This window comes from Oncorhynchus keta, chromosome 3 (genome assembly GCF_023373465.1).
Source record: "Oncorhynchus keta strain PuntledgeMale-10-30-2019 chromosome 3, Oket_V2, whole genome shotgun sequence".
NCBI lineage: Eukaryota > Metazoa > Chordata > Actinopteri > Salmoniformes > Salmonidae > Oncorhynchus > Oncorhynchus keta.
Genome location: NC_068423.1, coordinates 14,279,312 through 14,293,018, shown reverse-complemented (window position 1 = coordinate 14,293,018; position 13,707 = coordinate 14,279,312). Strand labels below are relative to the sequence as shown.

Below are 13,707 nucleotides of genomic sequence, written 5' to 3'. Positions count from 1 at the left end.
AAAAGACAGCGAGATGCATGGACAAAATGGTTTTGTTTTAATTTAATAAAAAAAATACATAGCGTTCTTTTCCCAGAGCCATTGCTCGCTCACGGTTCGTTGAGAGACCTCATAACATACTCTTCTAAGGATTTTAAAACAATGACCATATTTTACCAATCAAACGAAAATATACCGGGACCATGGTTTCCTGGATTGTACTGATCTGGTAGTGATGGTCGAGCTCTAGTCCTTCCGCTACTTTGACAGCTGGCAGAAGAAGGGAACGGGAAGTGTGGCTGAGTCAATCTCAGTACAATACTTCAGCATTGCTGCTCCTAGGCTTCTTGATCTTGTCAATGTTCTTCAAGATCATGTCGTATAGCGTTACCTGTAGCAGAGCAGATTCAGGATTAAAAAACACAATGTGTTATCTTGTGGGTAGAAATGGATGGTGAGGAAAACTATTCCTGTACATAACAGGATATTTCACTCACGTATTGATTTCTCAGCTCTGAAACTATGACCTTGAGGCTGATGTATTTCTTCTCATCAATCTCCGTCACTGTGCGCCGGTAGTCCTCCTGTTTAGAGAAAGAAAGAGACTTAAGGTAAATAGTAATGCAGGTGCATGTAAATAATGCATACTAGGGTTGGACAATATCCACACCTCAGTAAACGCACAGTGTAGTGACAGGTTTCTGTCTGGAAGAAGCTTGCCAACCAGACCTGCAGTTAGCAATCACACTTACCACATGTGGGTATTTTGCTATTTTGGACACTAGCTTTGCTCTTGTGGTGTAGTATCTATGGGCAGACAGGATACAAGATGGTTACATAGCCTACCACAGTAAGACTAATTGTAAAGACCGGGTTGAGGTTAGTACCCAGATATCTGGTCGAGGTACGACGCTGCTTCCCCCTCCACTGCTCGGAGTTCAGCTACGGTCTCCTCCTGCAGACACCAAATCAGTGGTGGAGCCATGGTTCAATGTAGCATACACTTAGATGAGACCTTAGGTACAGACAACAATAAAAATGGTGCACCTTTTCATACATATAGACTCTAGTCTAAATCCATTGCAGCTGTGCGTCCTGATTAGAGGTAGACCAATTAATCGGAATGAAGGATTAATTAGGGCCGATTTCAAGTTTTCATTACAAATCGGTATTTTTGGACACCGATCATGGACGATTACATTGCACTCCATGAGGAGACTGCGTGGCAGGCTGACTACCTGTTATGCGAGTGCAGCAAGGAGCCAAGGTAAGGTGCTAGCTAGCATTAAACTTATAAAAAAACAATCAATCTTAACATAATCACTAGTTAACTACACATGGTTGATGATATTACTAGTTTATCTAGCTTGTTCTGCGTGCATATAATCGAAGCGGTGCCTGTTAATTTATCATTGAATCATAGCCTACTTCGTCAAACGGGTGATTTAACAAGCGCTTTCGCGAAAAAAAAAAGCTCTGTCGTTGCACCAATGTGTACCTAGCCATAAACATCAACACCTTTCTTAAAATCAATACACAAGTATATATTTTTAAACCTGCATATTTAGTTCATATTGCCTGCTAACATGAATTTCTTTTAACTAGAGAAATTGTGTCACTTCTCTTGCGTTCTGTGTAACAGAGTCAAGGTATATGCAGCAGTTTGGGCTGCCTGGCTCGTTGCGAACTAATTTGCCAGAATTGTACGTAATTATGGCATAACATTGAAGTTTGTGCAATGTAATACGGTTCCGTATTTCACTGAAAGAATAAACGTTTTGTTTTCGAAATGATCATTTCCGGATTTGACCATATTAATGACCTAAGGATAGTATTTGTGTTTGTTATTATATTAAAGTATATGATTTGATATTTGATAGAGCAGTCTGACTGAGCGGTGGTAGGCAGCAGCAGCAGGCTCGTAAGCATTCATTCAAACAGCACTTTTGTGCGTTTACCAGCAGCTCTTCGCTGTGCTTCAAGCATTGAGCTGTTTATGACTTCAAGCCTATCAACTCCCGAGCTAGTTAGCGGGGTGCGCGCTAATAGCGTTTCAATCGGTGACGTCACTCGCTCTGAGACCTTGAAGTAGTTGTTCCCCTTGCTCTGCAAGGGCCGCGAGTTTTGTGGAGCGATGGGTAACGATGCTTCGAGGGTAGCTGTTGTTGATGTGTTCCTGGTTCGAGCCCAGGTAGGGGCGAGGAGAGTGACGGAAGCTATACTGTTATACTGGCAAAACTAAAGTGCCTATAAGAACATCCAATAGTCAAAAGGTATATGAAATACAAATGGTATAGAGAAATAGTCCTATAATAACTACAACCTAAAACTTCTTACCTGGGAATATTGAAGACTCGTGTTAAAAGGAACCACCAGCTTTCATATGTTCTCATGTTCTGAGCAAGGAACTTAAACGTTAGCTTTTTTACATGGCACATATTGCATTTTTACTTTCTTCTCCAACACTTTGTTTTTGCATTATTTAAACCAAATTGAACATGTTTGATTATTTATTTGAGGCTAAATTTATTTGATTGATGTATTATATTAAGTTAAACTAAAAGTGTTCATTCAGTATTGTTGTAATTGTCATTATTATTTAAAAAATATATATATATATTTTTTTAATTCAAAAAACAAATCGGCTGATTAATCGGTATCGGCTTTTTTTGGTCCTCCAATAATTGGTATCGTATCGACGTTGAAAAATCATAATCGGTCGACCTCTAGTTCTGATGTACTATGCAGACTGCTCCTGCATATATTATTTTGTCAAATGTACTCTGTTAATAGTTCACTGAAGTGTGCTGCAACGTACTGGCCGCGTACTTATCTTCTTTAATACATATAAAGTAAACGTGGCACCTGAATTGAAACCCCAAAGTTGTTGCCATCTTCTATTCTTGGGATAAGCAACTGAACCCACATTTTTACCTGAAGAACAAGACAGACAAATGATCAGGGACTGCAGATAATGGGTAATATGTACTCACCTAAATGTATGGTATAGATTAAGGCAAAGCCTGTGGGATAGATTATGGAAGAGACTGTGGGAAAGCGAGATGTACCGTGTTACATTTCTCTATGAGTGTCCTGATCTCTGGCTTGACCTTCTCGATCAAGTCCACCAGCTTGGTGTTGCTCTTCATCATCCCACTAGGCATGATAAAGACCTTGGTGCCAGCCACTGTAGGACAGGAAGAGAAAATTGTTCCCGTGTGGCTCAGTTGGTAGAGCATGGCACTTACAGCGCCAGGGTTGTTGGTTCCATTCCCACGGGGACCAGTACAAGAAAGTATGCACTCGCTACTGTAATTCTCTCCGGATAAGAGCGTCTGCTAAATGACTACAATGTAAGTGTAATATGAACAAGAGAACATACCTCTTACCACTGTAGGCTTGACCAGAAGTAAACACCAGAAAATAAAGAAAACACTCAAAATATGCATGTAGTGTTACTCACCCTTGTCCTCCCCAGTACCATCTTCCATTTTCCTCTTTTTGGCACTTTGCTGCGAAGAGGATATCAGGTTGCTTACATCTGTTACAATTACAGATTGCATTTGGTCATCACAGGGTGTTTAATTCCATTCCAAGTCTCACCGCTTCAAGTCCATCGTGGAGGTTTGAGAGTAGAATGGGGCCTGGCATTGTCAAGTTGATTTCTGAGTGTATCTCTTTAAGTTCACAGATGTTTAAAATAGGATCCTGCAAACGATGGCCCACAACATATACACTCTAAAAGGGAAATTGGAGGTAATTTGACTAATCACTTACATTGTGATTACATAAATAAGCTTACCTTGAGAAAATTGTCAAGTTCCAATAACTTATTTGGGAAAAAACTTGCAACTAGGTTCTCCGCCTGTGAAACAAGGAGTATAGTTGGAATATGACATTCAAAGCTATAATATCTAGATACTTTGTTCCCCCACTGAATACAGTAAACACCCGAAAGGAAACTCACCTCCCCAGTAATTCGTTGTCTGAAAACATCGACCTGTACAAAAACAACTAGTGTCATATTACAGGAAAGTAATTACATTTTCAATAACCAGCAGGCATGTTTGAATACAACATGTGATTGGGATTCGATTAGGATACTGTCTGCAAGACATTGCTAATCATCAGTCAACGTCAATTCAATATGCTATCGGTCCACGTCTAAAAATGGTGTTAAATTGAGTTACCTTGACACCGTTAGTTATTAACTAGCTAGCTACCAATACTCGCCCCTTATGAAACATGCGGCACAAGCAATAACCCTTTTATGTAAGGAAGTGCACCTGTTAGACGGTTTCCCTGGTCCGTTATGCCAGGCACGGGAAGAAAGCAAGTTAGCTTCAGCACTTTGCCTCACTGACTAATAATTGCTAGCTAGCTAACATTACAAGCATCTTCTCCTAAAATCTCGAATGAATTGTGGACGTAAATTACGTTTTACCTTAAGATTAAGTTCATTGTCCACCTTGAGGAGTGAATTCATCTTCTTTAACCACAAATGGCAGAAATACGATTGTCCTCAATTTGGGACTAAACGTGTCAGCCACAATTGTTGTCTAAAAATGAGGTATTCAACATGAGACAACATGACATACGAACGAACACGCATGCACAGTAATGGTGCTTTCAAGACAAATGGGAACAAGGAAAAAAACACAGTCAGATCGTGACGTCGGTGATCGATTTCTAGAAAGATTACCCCCGTTCTCGACTTGGAATTCCGAGTTAGATGACCGTTCAAACACCTGTTCCCAGTCGTTTTTTCCGAGTTCCCGGTTATCGTGAACGTACTGAAGATATTTCCGAGTTCCCAGTTGTTTTGAACGCGGCATATTTATGCACTGAACGCGAAACAGTATTTTTCAGCTGACGATGTAAACAAGAGGATTGGCGAATGCGAGAACTCGTTTTGTCCACTATAGTCTTCAATGATTCTCCTTATTTAATCACAAAAAGCAGCCATGGGGCTACCTGTTACGATTAAAGTGAATTTCAGGGGGAATGTAAAGAAATTTGTGGCTCCAGATTTGGATAAATCGGAATGGGAGTCGGTTGAAGCCTGGGCAAGTAGCTAACGTTAGTTTAGCTATCTAGCGCTGGCGCAGTTTAGCTAAAGACAAGTTAGCTGCATTCTTCGAGCCTAGCAGGCCTAGCCATGGCCTAGTTAACACAAACGTTGGACCATTTAGACATTTGTCTGCAAATGATCTCTTTAGCAACACATTTGAGTATTATTATTATATGTGATGTGATCCTGTTATGCTGATCCTGAATCATCATGCTATGTTCTTTGAATTGAATCTGCAGATAAAAGCATCGTTTGGCATAATCCATTTCCAAGTGAAATATTTTGATGAGGACAATGAGGAGGTGAGTTAAAAAAGTATTTTATTCTATTGTGTATTATTTCGAATGTAGGGCAAAGTCCTCACTCTGCTCGATCATTCACATGGTTCCAACATTTCTGATGTAACGTTACAGCAACAATAGTATGGGACAAGGGATACATTAGCAGATTCAAAGTATGTTTTTTCAGAAGGCATTCTGTAACACTAATCACTCTCTTTGTTTCAGGTTTCCGTTAACAGTCAAGGTAAATTAAGTGATAATCTTAATATAGGTGGGAAATTTATTCTCAGCTAAATCACAATGATATGCCATTACTTTTCTCCATCTTTAATGTGATGGTTATTAGTTTTTAGCTTTCCCGTTCATAATTGAGAGGTCACACCAACACAAACGTATTCTCTGATCTCTTTTGTTTGTATATATTTTTCAGGGGAATATGAGGAGGCGGTGAAGGTATTCAAACTTACATGTTTAAAAAAAAAATGTATTTCAAAGGCAAAAAAAACTTTCTGTGAACTAGTTCTTCCAGGCTGTAAAATGCTATATGGAATTGCTGAACGTGCTATTTCCTCCAGAGTGCAGAGAAGCAGGGGAACCAGTTGCACATGAACGTTTACAAGGCAAAGCAGGGTCAGGCTGGCGCTGGGCCGGTCAAGGCCCAGGATGTGAAGGAGCTGAAGGGTGACCTCCGGCCGGCCCCTCCGTACCCCTCCAGGGTCAAGACTGTGGACAAAGGCACACAGGTCACCCCTGAGCGAGATGTTGTAAGAGCACCACACACGGCTTTCAATGTTGTCTGAATGTAAGAGAAGTTATATCATTGTCAGGTTGGTATAGTTTTGCACAAGTGATACAATCAATTGATTTTATAGGTGGTTGTGAAGGACAACAAATTGACCAAGCCAGAGGATAAACCTCCCCCAGCTTGGTTCAGATCTTACATGGAAAAAGTAAGTCCATATTGAAATGAGATTCTTCATTGTTTCTTTATATTTCAGAATAATAAACCCAAAAAATCGACTTACATTTAAAAAAAAATGTAGAACCAGTTTTAACGGGATCCCTCTCTCCTGTCAGTTCAAGGATGAGGTGGTAAAGGAGGTAGTGGAGAAAATGTGTAACGACTTCTCTGGCCAGTGCTGCACCCACAAGGCTCCTGACCACGACGGGCCCCTCGAGGCCCTTGGAGCTGTAGGTGGATTCAATGTCAAGGGGAAAAAGATCAGCTCCTCCTCCATGGGGCCCCCTGCCTACACTTCATTGGGCTATACTCCTGACTGCAGCAAATGCAAGAGACCAGCCTCTGATGGAGCGTATCAGTGCAGGTAGACCCATCACAACAATAATTTAGCAATATTATTACGTTATTAATAACCTCATGAGTTGAAATAAAATAAAAGGACTATTTAGCTGATTTCTCATGAAATGTCACTTTCAATTAGTAATATAAATAGCATTGTTCTTGCCTTCTTTTTGGTGTCCTGTTTTTCTCCAGTGTGTGTCCATCCTGCGTCTTATGTGAGCTGTGTCGACACAGCCACGACCCCAGCCACAACCTGGTGAGAACTAAGACGCCCCTCTCCATCACTGAGCACGGCATGTCAGGAGAATTAAGGTTAGTCTGCTGAATGTAGAAGCCTGCCCTTACTGTGATGTTGTCTGTGTTACTTTTATTGTTAGGAGAGGAGATGTTCAGCTTTCACACCTTCTACTGTATTTTTTAAATGTTTTAAACTTCTGTATTTTGTTTGTACTCAGGTTCCCAAGGCGAGGAGACAGGACGGTGCGCAAGGCTGAGCGTCAGCGACTCAAAGCTGAGAGTAGGCAGCTCAAGGCCGAGGTGAAGGAGATCAAGAAGAAGCTGAGGCTGGAAAAGAGGGGCCTGCAATGGAGTGGCCCTGGCACTACCTTTGCCAGATCCAATATGGCCACCACCCAGGCTCCAGCCCTGGCCCCTGATCCTGCTGCTACCCAGGCCCCAGAACCATCCCCAGATCCTGCCCCAGACCCCCAGGCCTCCAGTCCAGAGTAAGCGCCACCCTGGGAGGCCGTCAGAGTGCTGGGTGTCTCTAGGCCCAGCATGGAGAAAAAAATCAAATATTTTCTCAAGAAATAGGCCATCTTTGTAATAGTTGTAATAGAGTTTATCGCTGGTGGATGATGGAACTACCCCACGTGTGAAACTGCTGCTGCTGCTTCATAGATTTCTAAACAATAAATAGCTTTGAGCTGCAAAAAGGATCCTGCTGCTTTTATGATTCATAGGGGAAAAAAGAGGGATGGGTCTGAAGCCGGGGCTGTTTTCAACAATGCTCTGTACACTTGAAACACTAGGGGTCCCGAGGTCTCCCACACCACCTTGGTGCCCACTATGGCTGCCTTGTTTCTGGATGAAAATCTGCCTGATGGGACCTTCCTAGAGCCCGGCACCAAGTTCATCAAGTACTGGAAGATGAGGAACTCGGGCACCATCAACTGGACCTCAGAGACCAAGGTACCCCCGCCAATAGGACCCATCTCAGTCCCTAACCTGCATACTAGAACGATCTCAATCCCTAACCTGAATACTAGAACTAACTACACCTAATTGTAACTATTAATTACATGTAATTTGTACTTACTGTCTGATTAACCCAACCAGTGCTACAGCCCTTTGAATTCAGTGTAGATTCCCTGTGTGAATACAGTGTTAAGTTTTCTGTTGAATTGTTTTTTGTGTGTGTGTGTGTGTGTGTGTGTGTCTCTAGCTGAAGTGCATGTGGGGTAACCTGGCCCTGGCGTCGGAGGAAAAGCGCGAGGTGGCCGTGCCCCTGCTGCAGCCGGGCCAGGTGGGCGTGGTCAGTGTGGCCTTCGTTGCCCCGGTGATGGAGGGCCCCTACACCTCCCACTGGCGCCTGGTGCACTGCGGAGAGCAGTTTGGCCCCCGCGTGTGGTGCAGCATCGTGGTGGCCCCCAGCACCAGCCGAAACACCAACTGTCCTCAGAGCAAATGCCTGGCAAGTCAACCAGCTCTGTCCCATTCACATTTCTTTAGCCAAGATACACACTAGTACAGGGCCAGATCTACTAAGCATATTTGACATCCGGTACAATGCAAGAATATTTTGAGATTGCAGACCCTGATACAGGGATGGATTTACTAAGCATCAGGTAAAAGTTACAGGAATAAAACATCAACATCCAGCCAATTTCCACCGCTATTAGTGTCATTATATATCATGTGATTTACGTTCTCCCACGGTGCTTCAGAAGGACGAGCCCAGGCCTGTGGTTGTGGAGAAGGTGGAGGGATGGTCCAACTCCAGGGACAATGGCCAGACCATGTCTGTAGACTACTGCCACAGAGACTACTACTTACCCTCTGTAGACCTGCTCACTGCACAGGTGGGGAAAGACTAAGGCATGTTGGCTTTGCCACAAAGGTAGACTCAGTATGATATCACCATACACCACGGGGCAACTTCCTGCTTTATTCAATGACTCAACAATATTTGTATTATTTGTGTTTTTTTAGGATCTGTTGTCCTTTGAATTGCTGGATATGAACATTGTACAAGAGTTGGAGAAAGTTCCAAACAACACTCCTGTTGGTAAGAAATGATATGATGCCACCACAACGCATGGAAAGATATATTTTTGTGGGTCTTTTTTCAGATATTCCTGAGAATTTCAAGACATAATGCTTGTGTGTTGATGACTGAGATGAGTTTGTTTTTGTTCCATTGGTAGATCTGACCCCCTGTATGTCCCCTCTGCCCCACGACGGCCCTCTACTGGAGAACCCAGGCCCTGCTCTGTTCCAAGACATCACTGAGACGAACAGGGTCAATAACCTGCTGGGTAAGACAGAGGGCAGAGGCCAATGTTGTGGTCTTTCACTTGACTCTTTTATCCAGTAAATAAGTGACAAGTCTATATCAAATTGTGACTTTTGTTTATGATTAACAACTATGGATTTAAGAATAGAAATATGCTAAACCTGAGGCTTTATGAAGGGCTCTAAGGCAGGTGTCAGCTTGAGTAAAAGAAGTTGAAAAAAATATTTGATCAGTGTTGACCACATATCATACACAGCCCTAACCTTTGTATTGTGTGTGTCGTGGTCAGGTGTGAAGAGGGAGAACTCTGACCCCCTTGGCCACGAGGATGGGGATGAGGGGGATATCAGCGGGTCCCAGTTTGTGTGTGAGACGGTGATCCGCTCTCTCGCCCTGGAGGAGGCTCCCGACCACAAGCCCCCGCGCAGACATCAACCCAGCTACTGCAAGCCCAAAGGTGAGGCGGCCATCTGGTTTGGTTGAATTTCCCAGCAAAATGGGAAAGCATGACTGAGTGACCATGATATGAGACTCAGTTGAACGATAAAGTATGGCTGTTCTGTCCACTCACTAGCTGTGTTTTTGGTCTTGTTATCTGACTGTGTAAATGGGGCAAGTTAAAAACTAAAGTAACACCAGTTGTTGTTTTTTTAATGTTTGAAGCACTCCCAGCTGTAGCCCCGGGACCTGTCTTTGACTATGAGAGGAAAGTACTTGACACTGCAGTAAGAGTGGCAGGACCAGATGTGCTGATGGGGGTTATGAGAGGTCAAGGTTCACCTCCAGGCCTTCCCCAGATCACACTGTCAGAGGAGGAGACCGTCACAGGTAAGAAACAACTCTCAATACAGTCGGTCTGCTTTTGTTTACACTCAAGTAACTAGTGTTAACTCTCAAGTCAAAATGCACCAATTACACATTGGCAATTGTAAATTATCACGAGACATAATCAGAATTTGTTTTGGTTAATCCATATTTTCTTCCTCATTGCATTGTCCTCAGAGGTGCTTAAGGCCCCAGAGGTTGAAAATGTGTACATGGAGCTGCATGCACTGAAGGAGGAGGACAAGGAAGACAAAAAAGCCAGAAATTATGTGAACGAGGAGGAGGAGGATGAAGAAGATGAAAAGAATGTGAACTACGATGAGATGGAAGAAGACGAGACAGCAGACTGGGACGAGGTGAGCAGCCAGATATCCACCTTGTCCTCGTCCTCCTGCGAGGACTACGTCATCGTCATGCCCGACTGCTTCGACACCAGTCGGCCGCTGGGCGAGTCCATGTACAGCTCCGCCCTCTCTGAGCCCGTCACTACTGCAGCTGCGGAGCAGGAGGAGGATTCGGACTCGGAGCGTGAGGAACTGGACAGGGCCACCCCAGAGGGGGAGAGGCAAGAAGGGTCCGGGGCTGCAGCCTTAGTCACGGAGGCTCCAATCCACAGCAGTGTCAACCAGATGCTGTGTGCCTCCCAGACACTGGACGCCGTGCCCCTCACCCCCGAGGTGGTGCCCCCACCCATCCCTCTCCTGTCCCCACAGGCCCTGTACACACACAGGTGAGAGGGCTCTCTGACGCAACAGTAGTCTATTAGCTTAGATATTACAGGGCTCAACACACACATAGGTGAACAGGGGACCATGATCCGGTCCTTCTGTGGCTCAGTTGGTAGAGCATGGCGCTTGTAACGCCAGGGTAGTGGGTTCGTTTCCCAGGACCACCCATACGTAGAATGTATGCACACATGACTGTAAGTCGCTTTGGATAAAAGCGTCAGCTAAATGGCATATATTATTATTATTATTATTATATTATTACAACAGATGATATGTTACTGTTCTATCACCTGTTTGCAATGTGTTTTTATTTTGAAGTGTGCAAATTGTTCAGTATCTAGTAGGTCTATTGGAATTATACTATACTGTTGTCCACTCTCCCTTCTCTTCGATTAGTATATTAGCATGTTTTTGTTCTGTTTCCCAGGTCTGAAGCGGTCCATGTTGCAGAGCCAACGAGTCAACACGCTTCTGGACCAGTAGAACCATGCGAACCAGCGGTCCATTTAAATGGTGAGTGTTAGACATGGCGGGCTGGGAAGTGTCTGCAAAATACAGCCTTTTCATTGCATGAAGCAGACACACAATGTTTTGGAAGCTCTGATCACACGAAGGACTCATTTGACATGCATGAGTCTTGGCAGCTTTTTAGCTGGTCTTGTGGACCACTTTACTGTCTGTGGCCACTGGCCAGAAAGGAAACATCTGTCTCTCTTTGGGGAAAGGGGAACTAGATGTTATTTCAAGGCTTCTTACTTCAGCAAAACATCTGACTGTGTTAATGTATAGCTCTCTCATCCAGTATGTGTGTGTGTGCCCCCCACACCCCCCAATCTATATTTCAGTATCTAGTCAAACCAGACTGGCAGGCTCCAACAGTGTCTTGGAGACGTACAACTCCAGACCCCGCAGCTACCCCCACCGAAGGTGAAACACCTTCCTACACAATATTAAGCCTAGTTTAGTTTTAGAAATGATCTGCACATCTATTGCCATAAAAAAAATATATGTAAAAAAAAATGTCCTCATTTGTGCTAGATGGGATGCTTTGTTTTCTACCAACAAATTAGTATTTGAATGCAAAGTTTTAAAATCTACTGTTCGTTCATTGGTAATAGGCCCTACAGTATGATACAACACTACATTTTAAAACCGCTTTAAATAGAATATATTTAAAGAGTGATCTCATCGGTGATATAACAACTCTTGTTGATACACATTTTGTGAAAGCTAACTGGCCCTGGAACAGATAGTTCCCTTTAAGTATAGTGGCTGACCACATTCTTCCTCTTCCATAGGGGCCAAGGCGGTATGACAGAGGGACTTGTCAAGGGGGCTTTGTCAGTGGCAGCGTCTGCCTACAAGGCTCTCTTCACTGGACAGAGCTGCTCCACAAAGGTATGTCCCACATACAGCACAGTCAAACACCTTGTCGCACACTGCCATGAGAAACTTGACTCAGCTGTGAATATGCTGTATGATAAATGGTTATGAGTTATTTATCCGTTTTAAAGCGTATTTACATTTTGGCATATCTTCTTGACTTCCTGTGCACTTTTAAAATGACAAACCAGAACTAACCTTTGACCTGGCTCCCCTATCCCCTTCACCCCTGCAGCGTGGTGTGGATCCGGCCAGCCAGGACGCCTCCATGATGGCTGTGCTGCTGGAGATGGGCTTCGGGGACCAGCGGCTCAATCAGCAGCTTCTGAGGAAGCACAAACACAACCTGCTGCACACTGTCAATGAGCTGGTCGCAAAGGCTGATTATGAATGGGGCGCCGCCACACGCTACTGATGGGCCAATAAGCCGGGCCTCTACGCAACCCCTGACCTCTGTGACACCCAATGAGAGAGAGGGGTTTTCATTATGCCACTGATGTCACTGACATGTTAGGTAATGGGCCCTACCTATTGCCGCGTTCATATGCTACTTGGAACTAGGAAACTCTGAGATTTCCAACTTCCTGATTCGTTGAACGCGGCACGTGTATAACTACTACCAGTTAGCATGTCGGAAATGTCAGATTCCTAGTTCCAACTAGCTGCTGAATGTGACATATTGACAGGTCTAGGGTAGGTTCTCTGTCCAAAGAGAATGGAGGGTGTCGGTATTGAATGTAACCAGAATTAAAAGTCCACTTTTATCCTTTGCGGATGGTATTGGGACTATTGTTATTTTGAAGGACTTACAGGGTTGATTCACAGGGGAATTCAATTACATAGGAATGCTAAAGAAGGCAGATGTCAGATTCCTTTTGATTTCTGTTAGATATAGTAGTGAATCGGTCTAAACAATGCAATCTTGTATGTATCAAAAGTACTGTTATTTTAATGTTACGCAACATTTGACCTGTGGATTGTGTTATGAACAGCCACTGCATATTAAGGAAATAAGCTGTTTTTTTTTAAGAGGCGCCTGCATGTCAGGTTTAAGTATATATTAGTCATGTAGTTGTACCATGTGTGCGTCCCACACATCCTCATGTTCAAAATTTCACCCTGTAAGAATCAACCTTGTTCATATATTTACATCCTACAACACTACGTATATCCAACCGTTAACATCTATAAGAGACATTCCTAAGTTTGTTCATGGAACTGAGTTTCTCATTTATTGTATTTTTATGCATATCAGTAGTGACTGGTTCCTGTGTTACTATGGTGATTTTACATGAATGGTCATGTGAGTGCGTAGGTTTTAGTCACTGTATAATCCCGTTATGTTAGTTTTTGCTCTGTATTTTTTCCATTTAAAGAAACATTTGATTTGTAACTGGACACATTATGTTTGTGATTGTGATATTTGTTCAAATACTCACCCTTTAAAGGAGCATGCTTTGGAAGAAATGCTGAATATTTTTCCTGTGCTTGGTGAAGGGCTTTCCTTTCATTCAGCATGTAAGTAAGTACCATGCAATTGTCAGTTAGCCAATAAACAACACTTTCACAATTCTCCTTAAGTGGCTGAAATGTTGTATTTTCAACATGGCTGTTTGAATGGC

The 13,707-nt window shown here is 43.2% G+C and overlaps 2 protein-coding genes across 5 annotated transcripts; one reads left to right on the top strand and one right to left on the bottom strand.

Annotated features, from left to right (window-relative positions):
- Window positions 1–14: 14 nt before the first annotated feature.
- On the bottom strand, window positions 15–4,573 carry LOC118367214 (proteasome activator complex subunit 3-like). 2 transcript variants are annotated; one of them, XM_035750388.2, is made up of 11 exons: window positions 4,424–4,573; window positions 3,947–3,979; window positions 3,782–3,844; window positions 3,583–3,687; window positions 3,443–3,491; window positions 3,048–3,166; window positions 2,845–2,913; window positions 867–934; window positions 732–786; window positions 477–563; window positions 15–370 (listed from the first exon to the last, which is right to left on the bottom strand). In XM_035750388.2, exons 1-11 carry the CDS (start codon window positions 4,463–4,465, stop codon window positions 290–292), a joined length of 771 nt encoding a protein of 256 aa, XP_035606281.1. In that variant the 5' UTR covers window positions 4,466–4,573; the 3' UTR covers window positions 15–289. The 2 variants fall into 2 exon arrangements, with proteins under 2 accessions (XP_035606281.1, XP_035606291.1); XM_035750398.2 differs by lacking the exon at window positions 3,583–3,687.
- Window positions 4,442–13,657, top strand: LOC118367200 (next to BRCA1 gene 1 protein-like). 3 transcript variants are annotated; one of them, XM_052490448.1, is made up of 21 exons: window positions 4,442–4,549; window positions 5,290–5,352; window positions 5,557–5,575; window positions 5,762–5,784; window positions 5,907–6,095; window positions 6,204–6,281; window positions 6,409–6,656; window positions 6,827–6,946; window positions 7,090–7,359; window positions 7,666–7,825; window positions 8,079–8,327; window positions 8,581–8,715; window positions 8,846–8,921; window positions 9,061–9,171; window positions 9,439–9,606; window positions 9,813–9,977; window positions 10,152–10,704; window positions 11,130–11,215; window positions 11,548–11,629; window positions 12,001–12,100; window positions 12,321–13,657. In XM_052490448.1, the coding sequence occupies exons 5-21, from the start codon at window positions 5,937–5,939 to the stop codon at window positions 12,498–12,500; spliced, it is 2,940 nt and encodes a 979-aa protein (XP_052346408.1). In that variant the 5' UTR covers window positions 4,442–4,549; window positions 5,290–5,352; window positions 5,557–5,575; window positions 5,762–5,784; window positions 5,907–5,936; the 3' UTR covers window positions 12,501–13,657. The 3 variants fall into 3 exon arrangements, with proteins under 3 accessions (XP_052346408.1, XP_035606248.1, XP_035606268.1); XM_035750355.2 differs by lacking the exon at window positions 4,442–4,549 and adding an exon at window positions 4,896–5,045; XM_035750375.2 differs by lacking the exon at window positions 4,442–4,549 and adding an exon at window positions 4,930–5,058.
- The last annotated feature ends 50 nt before the right edge of the window (window positions 13,658–13,707 follow it).

Coding starts and splice junctions, on each gene's coding strand:
- LOC118367200 (XM_035750355.2), top strand. CDS start 4,944: ATGGGGCTACCTGTTACGATTAAAGTGAATTTCAGGGGGAATGTAAAG. Junction 6,947..7,089: donor GGCATGTCAGGAGAATTAAG/GTTAGTCTGCTG, acceptor GTTTGTACTCAG/GTTCCCAAGGCGAGGAGACA. Junction 9,172..9,438: donor CAGGGTCAATAACCTGCTGG/GTAAGACAGAGG, acceptor TGTCGTGGTCAG/GTGTGAAGAGGGAGAACTCT.
- LOC118367214 (XM_035750388.2), bottom strand. CDS start 4,465: ATGAATTCACTCCTCAAGGTGGACAATGAACTTAATCTTAAG. Junction 3,492..3,582: donor TCCACGATGGACTTGAAGCG/GTGAGACTTGGA, acceptor TCCTCTTCGCAG/CAAAGTGCCAAAAAGAGGAA. Junction 2,914..3,047: donor TCATAGAGAAATGTAACACG/GTACATCTCGCT, acceptor CTTGTTCTTCAG/GTAAAAATGTGGGTTCAGTT.